Here is a 20,439-nt window from a genome sequence, read left to right on the forward strand (position 1 = left end):
ACTCAGCGAAGGCAATCCCCAATAGCTGCCCTAAAATCTAAGGCATAATCTCACAGCAAAACCAGAAATAAGAAACTTGTCTTTGCTGAGCGTGATTCCCCAAAGGCTTTTCCCCCCCGATATGAGCAGGTTCCATCAGGAGACCCCGTTCCAACGTTAGGACCAATCACCCATTGAGGAATAAAGCGTCAGTGCACAAGAACCGCGGCCGAGGTCGGCATCATCACATCACGTAGCAAAACGGGAACGTGTTACTTGTACATTGCGTTTCGTGCTAGAACAAAAACTCTGGACCGGCAGGAAAATAAAGTTGTGGCTCTAAAACCTATACTAAATCTCCGAGTGTCTGGGTGGGTTTTCCATCGGGTTCACTGATAGGGAATCTAGATTGTGAGCCCCAATGGGGACAGTGATGATGCCTGTACAGCGCTGTGGATCTAATGGTGCCATATAAGTGAATAAAATAAATCTATAAATGATAAAAAAAAAAGTTTAATGTAATCTCTATAACCTAAGTCTCGTGCATTTGGTCCATTCTATTTCCCATCGTGGGTCACACCATTGTAGTGAGCCCCCTGATAATGAAAACCTGACCACCTCCTGACAACCTGCACTCATTACCTGATGCCAGCAGATGTGGAAATAATGATATTGTCTGCGCATAACAAACAGCGGCGCCCCTAGTGGCCAAAAGAATCAGTTCACCATCAAAATCAAGGAGCAATCAGGCAAATTAAGAACATGTGGTACTACAAGTCCCAGCACACCCTATGCCTAAAATAATAGCCATTAGTTGTAAGCACCGATCAGGATTCTCAGCAGTCTGCAGCATCAATAATACAAGCACCCTGCGGCATCTATGGCCGGAAAGCTGGGTTGTTAACCCTTAGAGGTGTAAGTGTAAGCTCATGAGACCAAGTGAAAAATCAGCCTGCCATGTGCCAGTTATAGTCAGCAGCATAACATGACGCTCGTGGACCCCAATGCAATATCTCCAACAGGACCCCCAATTATCATGTGTCTTCTCATATGGGGCCAATAGGGACACTATGGCCCCCCTAGGACCCAGCTGCAGCCCCTGCACCCACTATAGTTGCTCCTTGGTCCCTGGTGGTCAGCAGTGCTGCCTCTCCTCTGCAGCAGGGACCCTGCACTGCAGCTGGGGGTGCAGGGGAGACTGGGGGTGCACTTGGCCTCAGTGCAGCAGCCATAGCACTATAACACTCTCTCTGTGCACACTGAGGGTAAACATGTCCCCCTGTGGCTGAGAGTCACGTGGCTGCTCCTGGGAACCAATCGGCTGCTGCCCATGCGGCTTTAATACCTTCCTCCCCAGTAGTGAGTGGCTGACATTGACTGGAGAGCAGGCAGAGTGTGCACAGGGCTGAGGGAGCCTCTCTCTTCCTTCCCCTTCCCAGAACATGAGCTGAAGGCTGCTATTATTCCGTGCACAGGAGCCAGTCACTGCCTGCTGCTCCCCCTGCAGCGCCTCCTCCAGCTCCAAACTGCAGCAGCAGCCCCTACTACTACTACTCCCAGCAGAGCAGCCTGCAGGCATCATCCTCACCAAGAGAGACCCCCAGCCCGGAGACATGCACTGAGCACCGCAGCCTGTCTGCAAGGACCCCAGCCTGCCTGTCAATCAATCACAGAGTGAAGACCCCAGCCACTGAGGACCCCATCCTGACAGTCATCCAGCGAGGACCCCCATCCTGACAGTCATCCAGCGAGGACCCCCCATCCTGACAGTCATCCAGCGAGGACCCCCCATCCTGACAGTCATCCAGCGAGGACCCCCATCCTGACAGTCATTCAGTGAAGACCCCCATCCTGACAGTCATCCACTGAGGACCCCCGAATCCTGACAGTCACCCAGCGAGGACCCCCATCCTGACAGTCATCCAGCGAGGACCCCCATCCTGACAGTCATCCAGCGAGGACCCCCTATCCTGACAGTCATCCAGCGAGGACCCCCTATCCTGACAGTCATCCAGCGAGGACCCCCGAATCCTGACAGTCATTCAGTGAAGACCACTCATCCTAACCGTCATCCACTGAGGACACCTGAGTCCTGACAGTCACCCAGTGAGGACCCCCGAATCCTGACAGTCACCCAGTGAGGACCCCCATCCTGACAGCTATCCACTGAGGACCCCCGAATCCTGACAGTCATCCACTGAAGACCCCCATCCTGACAGTCACCAGTGACGACCCCACCCTGACAGTTATCCACTGAAGACCCCCATCCTGACAGTCACCAGTGAGGACCCCCATCCTGACAGTCACCAGTGACGACCCCCACCCTGACAGAATACTTAACCTGCCAATCAAGCACCAAGGAAACAAGTAGATCGCCGGTCACAGTGCAGACCCGACCCCGGGGGGCTCCAGCTCTGCTCCCGGCTCCGGCTTCATGGTGTCAGTCTGGGACCTCAGTTGTAGTCAGGGATCAGACCATCTGTAGAGACAATCCAATCTTCTCATCAATCACATTGACCGACAATCCATGGAGCGCAGATCAGGAATGACAACGAGCGATCACATCGCACCGGGACCCGACTATCTGGAGAGAGATCAGATCTACAGGTCCTGAGATCACATCGTCCAGAGATCTGCGCTGAAACCTCATCTGACCCGACAGCAAAGCAGAACTGGCGATCTGAGCTGGGGATCGAGGGATCCGGTGCCATCTGCAGGATCGGGATCTGGGTGTGGAGGATGGTGGATTCCCTTCTCTTACAGGGAACTTGATCTCCAGTTTAGGAGAAAGTTTTGCTCCAGGAAAGTAAAAGCCGAAGTCCTGGTGCTGAGCCCAGAAGTGTTCACCTGGCAGCTGCTGGCCTCCACCGGCCTCTCCTAGCCTCTTCTGGCAGCTGCTGGCCTCCACCGGCCTCTCCTAGCCTCTTCTGGCAGCTGCTGGCCTCCACCGGCCTCTCCTAGCCTCTTCTGGCAGCTGCTGGCCTCCCCCGGCCTCTCCTAGCTTCTTCTGGCAGCTCCTGGCCTCTGCTCGGATCTCCTGGCCTCTTCTCGGATCTCCTGGCCTCTTCTCGGATCTCCTGGCCTCTTCTCGGTTCTCCTGGCCTCTTCTCGGATCTCCTGGCCTCTTCTCGGATCTCCTGGCCTCCCCCGGGTTCTGGCTTCTCTGTGATGGGATTTATGTGTACATATTGCTGACTGCAGACCCCCGGCCCCGGGCCCCCTGCAGCAGAGCCCTTGGATGAGGACTGTGCCCCCCCAGCAGCCGCGCTCCTGCTGACCGGTGCCGCAGGGTGATCTTGCAGACATGGCCTCTGGCCTGAGGTGGCGCTGCCAGGTGGTCGTGCAGGCAGTGACCCCCCGGGGGCAGGTGTGACCGATCTCCGCACTGTGGATGCAGCCAGAGCCTCTTGGATATGGGACCACCCCCGGTGCTGTGGACCAGTCTTGCTTCCATCGTCTGCTGTTCGCTCCTGACTTGTGTCTGCGCATTGGTGAGTCCTCCCCTGTAACCCCTTACTAGCCGTGCTCCAATGCTGTAGAACTGCAAGTTGCAGCATGTCTGAGGCCGCGCGCTCCGCCACACTTGTTGTTTGTTTACATTTGTTGTATCCGTTCTGGCCACATTGTATCAGTGTCAGTGCGGGGGGCTGAGCGGTGTCAGTGCGGGGGGCTGAGCGGTGTCAGTGCGGGGGGCTGAGCGGTGTCAGTGCGGGGCTGAGCGGTGTCAGTGCGGGGGGCTGAGCGGTGTCAGTGCGGGGGGCTGAGCGGTGTCAGTGCGGGGGGCTGAGCGGTGTCAGTGCGGGGGGGGGCTGAGCGGTGTCAGTGCGCGGCTCCTGCGGCTTTATCCTCAGGTTACATTATTATTATTATTATTATTTATTATTATAGCGCCATTTATTCCATGGCGCTTTACATGTGAAAAAGGGGTATACATACAAGAACACTTACAATAATCTTGAACACAATGTGACAGCGACTGGTACAGGAGGAGCGAGGACCCTGCCCGCGAGGGCTCACAGTCTACAGGGGATGGGTGAGGATACAGTAGGTGAGGGCAGAGCTGGTCGTGCAGCGGTATGGTGGAGCGAGGACCCTGCCTGCGAGGGCTCACAATCTACAGGGGATGGGTGAGGATACAGCAGGTGAGGGTAGAGCTGGTCGTGCAGTGGTATGGTGGAGCGAGGACCCGGCCCGCGAGGGCTCACAATCTACAAGGGATGGGTGAGGATACAGTAGGTGAGGGTAGGGCTGGTCGTGCAGCGGTATGGTGGAGCGAGGACCCTGCCCGCGAGGGCTCACAGTCTACAGGGGATGGGTGAGGATACAGTAGGTGAGGGTAGAGCTGGTCGTGCAGCGGTATGGTGGAGCGAGGACCCTGCCCGCGAGGGCTCACAGTCTACAAGGGATGGGTGAGGATACAGTAGGTGAGGGTAGAGCTGGTCGTGCAGCTGTATGGTGGAGCGAGGACCCTGCCTGCGAGGGCTCACAATCTACATGGGATGGGTGAGGATACAGTGGGTGAGGGTAGAGCTGGTCGTGCAGCGGTATGGTGGAGCGAGGACCCTGCCCGCGAGGGCTCACAATCTACAAGGGATGGGTGAGGATACAGTAGGTGAGGGTAGGGCTGGTCGTGCAGCGGTATGGTGGAGCGAGGACCCTGCCTGCGAGGGCTCACAATCTACAGGGGATGGGTGAGGATACAGTGGGTGAGGGTAGAGCTGGTCGTGCAGCGGTATGGTGGAGCGAGGACCCTGCCCGCGAGGGCTCACAATCTACAAGGGATGGGTGAGGATACAGTAGGTGAGGGTAGGGCTGGTCGTGCAGCGGTATGGTGGAGCGAGGACCCTGCCCGCGAGGGCTCACAGTCTACAGGGGATGGGCGAGGATACAGTAGGTGAGAGTAGAGCTGGTCGTGCAGCTGTATGGTGGAGCGAGGACCCTGCCCGCGAGGGCTCACAATCTACAGGGGATGGGTGAGGATACAGTAGGTGAGGGTAGGGCTGGTCGTGCAGCGGTATGGTGGAGCGAGGACCCTGCCCGCGAGGGCTCACAGTCTACAAGGGATGGGTGAGGATACAGTAGGTGAGGGTAGGGCTGGTCGTGCAGCGGTATGGTGGAGCGAGGACCCTGCCCGCGAGGGCTCACAGTCTACAAGGGATGGGTGAGGATACAGTAGGTGAGGGTAGGGCTGGTCGTGCAGCGGTATGGTGGAGCGAGGACCCTGCCCGCGAGGGCTCACAGTCTACAGGGGATGGGTGAGGATACAGTAGGTGAGGGTAGAGCTGGTCGTGCAGCGGTATGGTGGAGCGAGGACCCTGCCCGCGAGGGCTCACAGTCTACAGGGGATGGGTGAGGATACAGTAGGTGAGGGTAGAGCTGGTCGTGCAGCGGTATGGTGGAGCGAGGACCCTGCCCGCGAGGGCTCACAGTCTACAAGGGATGGGTGAGGATACAGTAGGTGAGGGTAGGGCTGGTCGTGCAGCGGTATGGTGGAGCGAGGACCCTGCCCGCGAGGGCTCACAGTCTACAGGGGATGGGTGAGGATACAGTAGGTGAGGGTAGAGCTGGTCGTGCAGCGGTATGGTGGAGCGAGGACCCTGCCCGCGAGGGCTCACAGTCTACAGGGGATGGGTGAGGATACAGTAGGTGAGGGTAGAGCTGGTCGTGCAGCTGTATGGTGGAGCGAGGACCCTGCCCGCGAGGGCTCACAGTCTACAGGGGATGGGTGAGGATACAGTAGGTGAGGGTAGGGCTGGTCGTGCAGCGGTATGGTGGAGCGAGGACCCTGCCCGCGAGGGCTCACAGTCTACAAGGGATGGGTGAGGATACAGTAGGTGAGGGTAGGGCTGGTCGTGCAGCGGTATGGTGGAGCGAGGACCCTGCCCGCGAGGGCTCACAGTCTACAGGGGATGGGTGAGGATACAGTAGGTGAGGGTAGAGCTGGTCGTGCAGCGGTATGGTGGAGCGAGGACCCTGCCCGCGAGGGCTCACAGTCTACAAGGGATGGGTGAGGATACAGTAGGTGAGGGTAGGGCTGGTCGTGCAGCGGTATGGTGGAGCGAGGACCCTGCCCGCGAGGGCTCACAGTCTACAGGGGATGGGTGAGGATACAGTAGGTGAGGGTAGAGCTGGTCGTGGAGCGGTATGGTGGAGCAGTGGTTACTGCAGGTTGTAGGCTTGTCGGAAGAGGTGGGTCTTCAGGTTCCTTTTGAAGGTTTCCACGGTCGGCGAGAGTCTGATACGTTGGGGTAAAGCGTTCCAGAGAAGGGGGGAAGCACGGGAGAAATCTTGTATGCGATTGTGGGAGGAGGAGATAAGAGGGGAGTAGAGAAGGAGATCTTGTGAGGATCGGAGGTTGCGTGCAGGTATGATCGGGAGACTAGGTCACAGATGTATGGAGGAGACTGGTTGTGGATGGCTTTGTATGTCATGGTTAGTGGCTCAGTGCTGTGCTTATGTGACTGCAGTGATCAGGGGGCTTCGGCCTCTCCTCACTGGGGGTCCCTGGGTGTCTCCAGTGTCCGCAGATTCCTCCATCTCAGACTCTGGAGACAATTTACAGAATCATTTCATCTGTTTGTGATTTCTGGATATTCGGCGCCCCATAGACTCCAGTTGACCCCGGGATGAGGACGGAGATCAATCAGCAAGATCAGCGAGCAAAGTCCAGGAGAGACAGTCAGTGAGTGACAGTGCAGGAGAAAAGCTCACTGACTGCTGCTGTATACACCGGTATATACCTCACCCCTCTGTATGTAACTCTCTGAGTACAGATAATGTAGTAGATGTCACCTGCAGTCCTATGTAACACCACAGATAACACAGTGATATCTCTCTGAGTACAGAGAATGTAGTAAATGTCACCTGCAGTCCTATGTAACCCCACAGATAACACAGTGATAACTCTCTGAGTACAGATAATGTAGTAGATGTCACCTGCAGTCCTATGTAACACCACAGATAACACAGTGATATCTCTCTGAGTACAGAGAATGTAGTAAATGTCACCTGCAGTCCTATGTAACACCACAGATAACACAGTGATAACTCTCTGAGTACAGATCATGTAGTAGATGTCACCTGCAGTCCTATGTAACACCACAGATAACACAGTGATAACTCTCTGAGTACAGATAATGTAGTAGATGTCACCTGCAGTCCTATGTAACACCACAGATAACACTGTGATAACTCTCTGAGTACAGATAATGTAGTAGATGTCACCTGCAGTCCTATGTAACACCACAGATAACACAGTGATAACTCTGTGAGTACAGATAATGTAGTAGATGTCACCTGCAGTCCTATGGAACACCACAGATAACACTGTGATAACTCTCTGAGTACAGATAATGTAGTAGATGTCACCTGCAGTCCTATGTAACACCTCTGACTCCTTACAGTATAATTTCCCGGAAGGCTTGGTGAAGCCCCCATTGGTGGCATGTTTGTGTCCCTGTGGCTGTCTCCTGCTGTGGGACGCGGGTGATCAGGGTGTGTCTGGTGGGTGTGCTGGCTGCGCGGGTGATCAGGGTGTGTCTGGTGGGTGTGCTGGCTGCGGGTGTGACCGTCGGGTGAGTGAGGCTTTTATGAGATGTGAGATAACAGGACGGTGGTTGCTGCTGATCTCTTTATGATGAGGAGCTGTCACAGAGGATGGATCTGATGAGGACTCTTGGATGTTCCCTTCCCAGGTGTTTGTTGCACCTCTTCTTCCCCATTGTTTCAGCTATTTACAATAGTTTTTTTTTATACTTTGTAACAAGACAAGCTGCATTGTTCTCTGGGAATGATTACACCGCCGTTCACTTGTCATTAACTCTATAACTTCCATCCATCGTCCGGGGCTTCTGGTACCTCAAGTTCTCGGGGTGCGAAGAATCGTTTCCAGTCCATTGTTTTATGGATCTGTCACCAGTTGACCTCCGCCCTGCAGATCAGGTGGTGATTGACCCGTCAGAATCAGAGCGCAGCAAACATTGTGTTTCTTAGGTCACGTAATTGCTAATGTTCCATGGTGGCCATCATTGTTGGTCCAGGGTGGGTTTTGTGTTTACTCATATCACTGCAGGTCATCTCAGGTGGTGAAGGGGTTAAATTAATATCTCTTATCCCTGGTGATCAGTGGTTGTTTAGGATTTTTGCTAGTGATGTTTGGTCAGTATAGGGTTTAAAGTAAGTTATGCAATTCCTCGTGGTTCAGGGTAGACAAGGGTTGTTAGATATTATATTGATTGATCTAGGGTAGCGAGGGGTTGAGATCCTTTATTCCTGCTGGTGTAGGGTAGCGAGGGGCTGGCATACTTTATCCCTGGTGGTGTAGGGTGGCGAGGGGTTGACATCCTTTATTCCTGGTGGTTTAGGGTGGCGAGGGGCTGACATACTCTATCCCTGGTGGTGTAGGGTGGTGAGGGGTTGGCATACTTTATCCCTGGTGGTGTAGGGTGTCGAGGGGCTGGCATACTTTATCCCTGGTGGTGTAGGGTGGCAAGGGGCTGGCATACTTTATCCCTGGTAGCGTAGGGTGGCGAGGGGCTGGCATACTTTATCCCTGGTAGCGTAGGGTGGCGAGGGGCTGGCATACTTTATCCCTGGTGGTGTAGGGTGGCGAGGGGCTGGCATACTTTATCCCTGGTGGTGTAGGGTGACGAGGGGCTGGCATACTTTATCCCTAGTAGCGTAGGGTGGCTAGGGGCTGGCATCCTTCATCCCTGGTGGTGTAGGGTGGCTAGGGGCTGGCATCCTTTATCCCTGGTGGTGTAGGGTGGCGAGGGGCTGGCATCCTTTATCCCTGGTGGTGTAGGGTGGCGAGGGGCTGGCATCCTTTATCCCTGGGAGCGTAGGGTGGTGAGGGCCTGGCATACTGTATCCCTGGTGGTGTAGGGTGGCGAGGGGCTGGCATACTTTATCCCTGGTGGTGTAGGGTGGCGAGGGGCTGGCATACTTTATCCCTGGTGGTGTAGGGTGGCGAGGGGCTGGCATACTTTATCCCTGGTGGTCTAGGGTGGTGAGAAGTATCTGCGCCCAGCGATATGTCCGGTCATTACTCTGTAGACGAGCGCTCTGTCCAATCAGCCGCATTATACAGATGCGTCAGTCCGGGCTCCTGCACCCCGTGTTAACCCCTTCATGGCTTCCTTCCTGCAGACAGAGGGTGTTTGTGCTTCCAGGGCTCTTTGTCGATGACTGTGGACGTGTCCTGAGTGGAGGAAAACAAGAGCGTCCACACATTACCCAAAAACACAACCATTCATAGATACCTGCATTTCACTAGTCACTGAGCCTGCGGCCTCCGGGAGGCGCTGTTCTGCAGAATCCATACTGCCTGTATACATCGGATGCTGCTTATATAGCAACTCCCTAACGTTCTCTGTTATCTCACCCTAGATACTGGCCAACATAAATGGCGCCTCCGGTGGAGCCCCAGAGGAATCTCGCCCCTCTGGTCTCTATATCTGAGCTCAGCCTTCAGCTGTGTATAATGTGCGTAGACGAGCAGCTGTTCCTCCGCAGTTGACACCGAGCCCCCCAGGACCCCCAGAGATGGCAGCCACAGATGTCACTGGTGCTGACCGCAGCCTTATGTGACATCAGTCTTCTTCTCATTTATATTCACTTTCCTCCCACAATTCCTTCTTTTCTGCTCTCCTGTATCTTGATGCATCCATAGTATCCGCTCATCTAGATCTTCCTGGTTCATGAATATGACTCTGGACTGACAGTGTAGACTGACACAGAATAATGTAACTCTTCATGGCTGACAACCTATGCAGGACAGCAGTAGTCAGAAGAGAGACCCTCCACAAGGGGGCGACTCAGGGGCTCGGATGTTCAGATTTGGATCTTCTTTCGTCAGTGAATGTGCGATGTCAGACGTTGTAGCGTGCGGCGATTTCACTTCTTATTTCTGCATCTTCTTTTCCTCCTCCTCTGCTCACTTCTCTCCATGGACCAGACCCTCCCTTCTCATCCCACCGTCTTAATTGGCCGGATTGTGCTGCCATTACAGGAAGCCCCTCACACCGGAAATATTGTTCTAACCATTACCTTGTCTGAGGAGTGGCAGCCAAACCGCGCAAATTATACCGAAATCCCGAAAATACAGGGAGGAGGGCGGGAGGGGGGAAGACGGGCCGGAGGGGGAAAGGAGAGGGAGAAGAGGGGACGGGAAAGGGAGAAGAGGGGACGGGAGGGCGAGAGGAGAGGGAGAAAAGGGGACGGGAGGGGGAGAAGAGGGGACGGGAGGGGGAGAAGAGGGGACAGGAGGGCGAGAGGAGAGGGAGAAAAAGGGACGGGAGGGAGAGAGGAGAGGGAGAAGAGGGGACGGGAGGAGGAGAAGATGGGACGGGAGGGAGAGAGGAGAGGGAGAAAAGGGGACGGGAGGGGGAGAAGAGGGGACGGGAGGAGGAGAAGATGGGACGGGAGGGAGAGAGGAGAGGGAGAAAAGGGGACGGGAGGGGGAGAAGAGGGGACGGGAGGGGGAGAAGAGGGGACGGGAGGGCGAGAGGAGAGGGAGAAAAAGGGACGGGAGGGAGAGAGGAGAGGGAGAAGAGGGGACGGGAGGAGGAGAAGATGGGACGGGAGGGAGAGAGGAGAGGGAGAAAAGGGGACGGGAGGGGGAGAAGAGGGGACGGGAGGGGGAGAAGAGGGGACGGGAGGAGGAGAAGATGGGACGGGAGGGAGAGAGGAGAGGGAGAAAAGGGGACGGGAGGGGGAGAAGAGGGGACGGGAGGGGGAGAAGAGGGGACGGGAGGGGGAGAAGAGGGGACGGGAGGAGGAGAAGAGGGGACGGGAGGGGAGAAGAGGGGATGGGAAGGGCATAAGAGGGGGCAGGAGAGTGAGAAGAGGGGACGGGATGGGGAGAAGAGGGGACAGGAGGAGGAGAAGATGGGAGAGGAGAGGGAGAAGAGGGGATGGGACGGGGAGAAGAGGGGCGGGACGGGGAGAAGAGGGGACGGGAGGGGGAGAAGATGGGAAAAGGAGGGGGAAAAGATGGGGACGGGAGTGGGAGAAGAGAGCAAGGGAGGGGGAGAAGATGGGGATGGGAGGATAAGAAGAGGGGACGGGAAGGGGAGAAGAAGGGATCGGAGGGTGAGAAGATGGGGATGGGAGGAGAAGATGGGGATGGGAGGGGAAGAGGAGGGAGAAGAGGGGAGGGGAAGAGGAGGGAGAAGAGGGGAGGGGAAGAGGAGGGAGAAGAGGGGATGGGAGGAGGAGAAGAGGGGATGGGAGGGGGAGAAGATGAGGATGGGAAAAGAGGGGACGGGAGGGGAAAAAGAGGTTGATGGGAGGCGGAGAAGAGGGGATGGGAGAGGGAGAAGAGGGGGAGAAGATGGGGACAAGAGGGGGAGAAGAGGGGACAGGAGGGGCAGAAGAGGTGACAGGAGGGGGCGGGAGGGGGAGAAGAGTAAGAGTAAGAGAGGAGGGGGATGGGAGAGAGATGAGAGGGGGAGAGGACAAGGAATGCTAGGAGGACAGGTGGGGGATTATTATTATTTATTATTATAGCGCCATTTATTCCATGGCGCTTTACATTTGAATTCCATGGCGGGGTTGAGAGGTGGACAGGAGAGGAACGAGAAGGGAGACAAGAGGGGGACGGGAGAAGGACAGGATGGGTTCGGAGGGGGACTAAGGGGGAGAAGAGGGGGACAGGAGGAGAAAAAGAGTGGAACAAGAGAGGAACAAGAGAGAAGGGGAAAGGATGAGAGGAGGACGGGGGAGGCAGGAGTGGGATAGGAAGTGGACGGGAGGGGGACAGAAGGGGGATGGCAGGGGAAAAGGAGAGGGATGGAGGGAGGACAGGAGGCGACTGGAGAAGACAGAAGGGGAATGGTAGGAGGACAGGAGGAGGATGGGAGGGGGAGAGAAGGGGGACAGTAGGAGGATTGAAGGGGACAGAAGGTGGGCAGGAGGGCGACAAGAAAAGACAGGAGGGGAACAGGAGGTGGAAAGAAGGGGGAAAATAGGAGATGGGAGGGGAACTGGAGGGAGATGGAGAGGGAGATGGGGGTCAGGAGGGTAGCAGAAGGGAGGAGGAAAGTTGGGGAATGGGAGAGAAAGAGGATCGGGTCAGGAGAGGGACATTAGGGGTAGAAGAGGGGGTCAGAAGGTGGATGGGGGAGAGGAGGGGAACAGGAGGATGTCAAGGAGATAGCTGGGTGTCAGAAGGAAGACAGGAGGGGGAGGGAGACAGGAGAGGCATAGGGGCAGGATAGAATGGTGAGTTGAGGATAATAGAAGGGGATAGGAAAGGGGCAGGAGGAGGACAGGCTGCCGGCACTGCTGCCACATTACATTGTATCAATATTATAGCAATTCTTTTACATTTCTGATACAAAACATTCCTGGTGACAGCTAGTAATGACCATTCACTGCCCGGAGGAGGTGTCTCGGCGTCAGCTCTGTTACACTTCCATGTCTGGGGTGTCTGCTGTTATTTTGTGTACCCCCCCCTCGTCAATGCTGATTGGACCCTGAGATATTTCCCCCCTTCCTGATCTCTAAGCTATGGGTGGGTTTTGTGTAGAATTCAGCTTGTTGTGTGGTCAGCGGAGCCTCATTCTCCATCCAAGGGGGGAAACTCCAAAAACCTCCCAAAACTAGAGGAAGCGAATCCTTCAAGTTTATGAATTGTCCTCTGGTGCCAAACTTCTAAAGTTATCAACCTGTCTGCACCTGGGAAAGCTGAGTGACCAGCCAGTCAGGCCTGAGTGTTTCCTGTAGTTCATGTCTAGAGCTCGTATCTGTTACCGTCTATGGGGCTGTTCACATGTCCGTGTAAGTCACGCGTCTCGGATCAATCTCACCAATACAAGTCTATGGGTCCATGAAAGAATGGCACTAGAATGGCGCCGTGTGCACAGATCAACTATATATCGGTGGGTGAAGAAAGTGTCATTGTGGTGCAGACTGACTGGTCTTGCAGGGGTGTGGGAAAGCTGGGAACAACCTCGGTGGACGCTTTAATGGCGGCCATGTATAAGTCATTGGACTTTGATGGCAGATCCACATCCCTGTGTGGTGGAATGTAGGAGCATCCGCTGCTGCCTGTGAGGGAATGAAGTGACTTACGGGGACACTTCATTAATCCTCTGGTCCGGCCGCTGCGACGCTGCGGAGAACAGACCAGCGCTAATGTGGAAATGACATCACAGGTTATTAATACAGAGAGCAATTACCAGATTATCTGCCGCCATTCACCTCCCCGTGACCTATCATCATAAGACGCTGGTGAACTCTAAGCGCTAGATTGTAAGCTCTTCAGGCTAGAGGTGTAATAGAGAGGGACTGCCGGCTTCAGTCATCAGAGAAGGGAAATACTCGGCCACATGGAGTCCAGAGTCTCCGTGTGTTGTGTACGGGCGCGAAGCCATCAGCTCCAGATTATTCCATCTTCTAATCTAGGTGTGATGTGTTTTTTGCAGCCTCACAAACTGGAATTTCAATGTTTTTTTGAGGGTTTGTATCAGTTCATGTAAAGACCATGCCGACAACTGGGAACAATTTGGTTTTGTTTTTATTGTAAAGCAAACAACAAATAGGACAAAATAACTGAAAACTTCAGTTTGCATGACTATTCATCCCCGTAAAGCCAGTCTCAAATCACTGACAGACTGAAACAGGTTTTGATCTACAATATCTCTGTATTTCGCACCATCCATCTTCCCCTCGACTTGGACCATTTTCCCTTTCCCTGCTGCCGAAAAACATCCCCACAGAATGATGCTGCCACCACCATGTTTCACTTTGAGGATGGTGTTTTGGGGTGATGATCTGTGTTGGTTTGGTGCCAGACATAGCGTTTACCTTGGTGACCACAAAGTTACATTTTGGTCTCCTCTGACCACAGCATCTTCCTCCATAGATTTGGGGAGTCTCCTATATGTCTTTTGGCAAACTCAGAACAAGCCTTACAATTTTTGTGTGTAAGTAAAGGCTTTCTTCTGCCCACTCTCCTCCTTCAGGGTTACCTTTGATCCCTGTGCTGCCTCTCTGATTAATGCCCTCCTTGCACGGGCTGAGAGTTTGGGTGCTTGCCCTCTCTTGGCAGGTTTGTTGTGGTACCATGTTCTTTCCACTTGATGATAAGGGATTTGATGGTGCTCCGGGGATCATCAGAGATTGGGAGATTTTTTATAACCCAACCCTGATTTGCAGGGCCGGCGTCACCACCCGGGCAAGTGCCGGGGCCCTGCACAGCGCAGGGGGCCCACTCACCTCGGTTGCTATGTTAGCACTGCAGTGCTGCCCGCGGCATCCTGGGTTACTGCCGGCCGGCAGATCCTCGTCTGAACAGCAGGGGGCCCGCACTCACCTCGGTTGCTATGTGAGCGCTGCCAGCCGCGTCCTTGGTTACCACCGGCCGGCAGATGCACCCTTAGCCTCCCGGCTTTCGAGTGCCGCAGAGCGCATGCGCCGGCAGACATCCCGTCTGATGCCTGGCACCATCTAAACTACAGCGCATGCGCTGCCTTCAGCCTGGGTCCTTCCTCCGAGCTCGAGCTCCTCGGTTGCCGGTAACTTTATCTGTGTCAGGCTGTGGGCTTTGTAGGAAGATTTGTGGTGGACATGTATGAGGGCTCTGTGGCTGTCACTGCTCTAGTACAGCAATTGGCACAGTTATTCAGGGCACTGTGTCCAACACTCCTCGGACGGACCACATGCAAATGCTTTGCTATTTTAGTTTTTGATCTACACTCATAGCATAATTATTTGGGCCAATAAAATATTGTTGCTAAATGCATAAATGATTAGCCTGTACCAATAAATCCTGTTGTCAGCGCACACCTATGTAATAGGCTATAGGCATCAGTTGCTATTGTGATTTACATTCTGCCGTTGCTAACTGTGCACTCAGCACTATGTGGCACTTGGGGTTGGGTCATCAGGGACTATTTTGATCAATGCTAATATATTAAAGCACATATTTCTAACCTTATTTTCTGCATTGCAGATCAGGGTCAAGCCCTTTTTTTTGCAGAATATCATCTGGATCTGGCTTGTAGCCTGGTATTTAATGCTAACTTATTATGTGATCTCATAAACGATAATATGCATTAATGATTTTTTTTCTGAAGAGTAACTGTAAAAATAATTTACAGTTATAAAACTAAACTTACATTACTAGAGATTCCATGAATTTTTGTAGTCTGCTTAAAGGGATATTCCCATTTCAGTCATTGACAGCAAATCCTAACCCATATGACCCAAGCAGTTAGGCATGCATGGACATTCTCTATTACAGTCTATGGTGGGGCTTCTCAAATAATTTGTACTAGGGCCTTACAGGGTCGGCGTCAGCACCCAGACAAGTGGCGGGGACCTGGACCATCAGGGGGGCCCACTCGCCAATGGGGCCCGGGCCCCGGTCCTGCACTGCTTGACTGCTGTCACTTTACCGGACATGGCAGCGCGCTGAGTCTGCTAATAATGACACGGCAGGGGTGACACTGCGCCTTTAACTGTTCTTGTGTGTTGGCCCTGCTGCGTGATTATTACTAGCAGACACAGCCGCACAGTGCTGCCATGTCTTGTGAAGTGACAGCAGTCAAACAGCGCCAGAGGTCCTGCAAAAAATGTTAGGGGAGGGGCCCTACACAGCTACAAGCCTGAGGAGCTAGACGGGACACAAGCCGGGGGCGCGTTAACAAGGCTTGTTGCCAGCCTCCACATCCCCATATTACAAATATTTTTAATGTGAGTGCGTATGGATGATGTGAATATCTGTGTATGCCAGTGTGTATAACTGTGTATATATATTTGTCTGTTTTATATGTGTTTTTAAGAATTTGTGTTCAAATATGTATGTTTGTCTGTATCTGTGTATATGTTTGTATATGTGTGTGTCTGCATACTGTGTGTGTGTGCATGTCTGTGTACTCTGCATACTGTGTGTGTGCATGTCTGTGTACTCTGCATACTGTGTGTGTATGCATGTCTGTGTACTGTGTGCATGTCTGCATACTGTGTGTGTGCATGTCTGTGTACTCTGCATACTGTGTGTGTATGCATGTCTGTGTACTGTGTGCATGTCTGCATACTGTGTGTGTGTGCATGTCTGTGTACTGTGTGCATGTCTGCATACTGTGTGTGTGTGCATGTCTGTGTACTGTGTGCATGTCTGCATACTGTGTGTGTGCATGTCTGTGTACTCTGCATACTGTGTGTGTATGCATGTCTGTGTACTGTGTGCATGTCTGCATACTGTGTGTGTGCATGTCTGTGTACTCTGCATACTGTGTGTGTATGCATGTCTGTGTACTGTGTGCATGTCTGCATACTGTGTGTGTGTGCATGTCTGTGTACTGTGTGCATGTCTGCATACTGTGTGTGTGTGCATGTCTGTGTACTCTGCATACTGTGTGTGTATGCATGTCTGTGTACTGTGTGCATGTCTGCATACTGTGTGTGTGCATGTCTGTGTACTCTGCATACTGTGTGTGTATGCATGTCTGTGTACTGTGTGCATGTCTGCATACTGTGTGTGTGCATGTCTGTGTACTCTGCATACTGTGTGTGTATGCATGTCTGTGTACTGTGTGCATGTCTGCATACTGTGTGTGTGCATGTCTGTGTACTCTGTATACTGTGTGTGTGCATGTCTGCATACTGTGTGTGTGCATGTCTGTGTACTCTGCATACTGTGTGTGTGCATGTCTGTGTACTGTGTGCATGTCTGCATACTGTGTGTGTGTGCATGTCTGTGTACTCTGCATACTGTGTGTGTGCATGTCTGTGTACTCTGCATACTGTGTGTGTGTGCATATCTGTGTATTGTGTGCATGTCTGCATACTGTGTGTGTGTGCATGTCTGTGTACTCTGCATACTGTGTGTGTGCATGTCTGTGTACTGTGTGCATGTCTGCATACTGTGTGTGTGCATGTCTGTGTACTCTGCATACTGTGTGTGTGTGCATGTCTGTGTACTGTGTGCATGTCTGCATACTGTGTGTGTGTGCATGTCTGTGTACTCTGCATACTGTGTGTGTGTGCATGTCTGTGTACTGTGTGCATGTCTGCATACTGTGTGTGTGTGCATGTCTGTGTACTGTGTGCATGTCTGCATACTGTGTGTGTGTGCATGTCTGTGTACTCTGCATACTGTGTGTGTGTGCATGTCTGTGTACTCTGCATACTGTGTGTGTATGCATGTCTGTGTACTGTGTGCATGTCTGCATACTGTGTGTGTGCATGTCTGTGTACTCTGCATACTGTGTGTGTATGCATGTCTGTGTACTCTGCATACTGTGTGTGTATGCATGTCTGTGTACTGTGTGCATGTCTGCATACTGTGTGTGTGTGCATGTCTGTGTACTCTGCATACTGTGTGTGTGTGCATGTCTGTGTACTCTGCATACTGTGTGTGTATATGCATGTATGTGTACTGTGTGCATGTCTGCATACTGTGTGTGTGCATGTCTGTGTACTCTGTGTACTGTGTGCATGTCTGCATACTGTGTGTGTGCATGTCTGTGTACTCTGCATACTGTGTGTGTGTGCATGTCTGTGTACTGTGTGCATGTCTGCATACTGTGTGTGTGTGCATGTCTGTGTACTCAGCATACTGTGTGTGTGTGCATGTCTGTGTACTGTGTGCATGTCTGCATACTGTGTGTGTGCATGTCTGTGTACTCTGCATACTGTGTGTGTGCATGTCTGTGTACTGTGTGCATGTCTGCATACTGTGTGTGTGTGCATGTCTGTGTACTGTGTGCATGTCTGCATACTGTGTGTGTGTGCATGTCTGTGTACTCTGCATACTGTGTGTGTGCATGTCTGTGTACTGTGTGCATGTCTGCATACTGTGTGTGTGCATGTCTGTGTACTCTGCATACTGTGTGTGTGCATGTCTGTGTACTGTGTGCATGTCTGCATACTGTGTGTGTGTGTGCATGTCTGTGTACTCTGCATACTGTGTGTGCATGTCTGCATACTGTGTGTGTGCATGTCTGTGTACTCTGCATACTGTGTGTGTATGCATGTCTGTGTACTGTGTGCATGTCTGCATACTGTGTGTGTGCATGTCTGTGTACTCTGCATACTGTGTGTGTATGCATGTCTGTGTACTGTGTGCATGTCTGCATACTGTGTGTGTGTGCATGTCTGTGTACTCTGCATACTGTGTGTGTGTGCATGTCTGTGTACTCTGCATACTGTGTGTGTATGCATGTCTGTGTACTGTGTGCATGTCTGCATACTGTGTGTGTGCATGTCTGTGTACTCTGCATACTGTGTGTGTATGCATGTCTGTGTACTGTGTGCATGTCTGCATACTGTGTGTCTGCATACTGTGTGTGTATGCATGTCTGTGTACTGTGTGCATGTCTGCATACTGTGTGTGTGTGCATGTCTGTGTACTCTGCATACTGTGTGTGTGTGCATGTCTGTGTACTGTGTGCATGTCTGCATACTGTGTGTGTGCATGTCTGTGTACTCTGCATACTGTGTGTGTATGCATGTCTGTGTACTGTGTGCATGTCTGCATACTGTGTGTGTGCATGTCTGTGTACTCTGTATACTGTGTGTGTGCATGTCTGTGAACTGTGTGCATGTCTGCATACTGTGTGTGTGTGTGCATGTCTGTGTACTCTGCATACTGTGTGTGTGCATGTCTGTGTACTGTGTGCATGTCTGCATACTGTGTGTGTGTGCATGTCTGTGTACTCTGCATACTGTGTGTGTGCATGTCTGTGTACTCTGCATACTGTGTGTGTGTGCATGTCTGTGTACTGTGTGCATGTCTGCATACTGTGTGTGTGTGCATGTCTGTGTACTCTGCATACTGTGTGTGTGCATGTCTGTGTACTGTGTGCATGTCTGCATACTGTGTGTGTGCATGTCTGTGTACTCTGCATACTGTGTGTGTGCATGTCTGTGTACTGTGTGCATGTCTGCATACTGTGTGTGTGTGTGCATGTCTGTGTACTCTGCATACTGTGTGTGTGTGCATGTCTGTGCATGTCTGTGTACTGTGTGCATGTCTGCATACTGTGTGTGTGTGCATGTCTGTGTACTCTGCATACTGTGTGTGTGTGCATGTCTGTGTACTGTGTGCATGTCTGCATACTGTGTGTGTGTGCATGTCTGTGTACTGTGTGCATGTCTGCATACTGTGTGTGTGTGCATGTCTGTGTACTCTGCATACTGTGTGTGTGTGCATGTCTGTGTACTCTGCATACTGTGTGTGTGTGCATGTCTGTGTACTGTGTGCATGTCTGCATACTGTGTGTGTGTGCATGTCTGTGTACTCTGCATACTGTGTGTGTATGCATGTCTGTGTACTGTGTGCATGTCTGCATACTGTGTGTGTGTGTGCATGTCTGTGTACTCTGCATACTGTGTGTGTGTGCATGTCTGTGCATGTCTGTGTACTGTGTGCATGTCTGCATACTGTGTGTGTGTGCATGTCTGTGTACTCAGCATACTGTGTGTGTGTGCATGTCTGTGTACTGTGTGCATGTCTGCATACTGTGTGTGTGCATGTCTGTGTACTCTGCATACTGTGTGTGTGCATGTCTGTGTACTGTGTGCATGTCTGCATACTGTGTGTGTGCATGTCTGTGTACTCTGCATACTGTGTGTGTGCATGTCTGTGTACTGTGTGCATGTCTGCATACTGTGTGTGTGTGTGCATGTCTGTGTACTCTGCATACTGTGTGTGTGTGCATGTCTGTGCATGTCTGTGTACTGTGTGCATGTCTGCATACTGTGTGTGTGTGCATGTCTGTGTACTCTGCATACTGTGTGTGTGTGCATGTCTGTGTACTGTGTGCATGTCTGCATACTGTGTGTGTGTGCATGTCTGTGTACTGTGTGCATGTCTGCATACTGTGTGTGTGTGCATGTCTGTGTACTCTGCATACTGTGTGTGTGTGCATGTCTGTGTACTCTGCATACTGTGTGTGTATATGCATGTCTGTGTACTGTGTGCATGTCTGCATACTGTGTGTGTGCATGTCTGTGTACTCTGCATACTGTGTGTGTGTGCATGTCTGTGTACTGTGTGCATGTCTGCATACCGTGTGTGTGCATGTCTGTGTACTCTGCATACTGTGTGTGTGTGCATGTCTGTGTACTGTGTGCATGTCTGCATACTGTGTGTGTGTGCATGTCTGTGTACTCAGCATACTGTGTGTGTGTGCATGTCTGTGTACTGTGTGCATGTCTGCATACTGTGTGTGTGCATGTCTGTGTACTCTGCATACTGTGTGTGTGCATGTCTGTGTACTGTGTGCATGTCTGCATACTGTGTGTGTGTGCATGTCTGTGTACTCTGCATACTGTGTGTGTGCATGTCTGTGTACTGTGTGCATGTCTGCATACTGTGTGTGTGCATGTCTGTGTACTCTGCATACTGTGTGTGTGTGCATGTCTGTGTACTCTGCATACTGTGTGTGTGCATGTCTGCATACTGTGTGTGTGCATGTCTGTGTACTCTGCATACTGTGTGTGTATGCA

General features: G+C 52.4%; 1 protein-coding gene across 2 annotated transcripts in view; it reads left to right on the plus strand.

The window, feature by feature from the left end:
* Positions 1-1,314: 1,314 nt before the first annotated feature.
* The window catches only part of PTH1R (parathyroid hormone 1 receptor), a 489,914-nt gene continuing 470,789 nt past the window's right edge, over positions 1,315-20,439 (plus strand). For both annotated transcript variants that reach the window (XM_073677167.1, XM_073677169.1), the window contains exon 1: positions 1,315-3,470. In XM_073677167.1, coding sequence (XP_073533268.1) covers positions 3,393-3,470 — 78 coding nt within the window. In that variant the 5' untranslated portion in view covers positions 1,315-3,392. The remainder of the gene's footprint in view (positions 3,471-20,439) is intronic.

The sequence above is a fragment of the Phyllobates terribilis genome, unplaced genomic scaffold, assembly GCF_046119375.1.
Source record: "Phyllobates terribilis strain yellow unplaced genomic scaffold, ASM4611937v1 Scaffold_4__5_contigs__length_816908805, whole genome shotgun sequence".
Lineage (NCBI taxonomy): Eukaryota > Metazoa > Chordata > Amphibia > Anura > Dendrobatidae > Phyllobates > Phyllobates terribilis.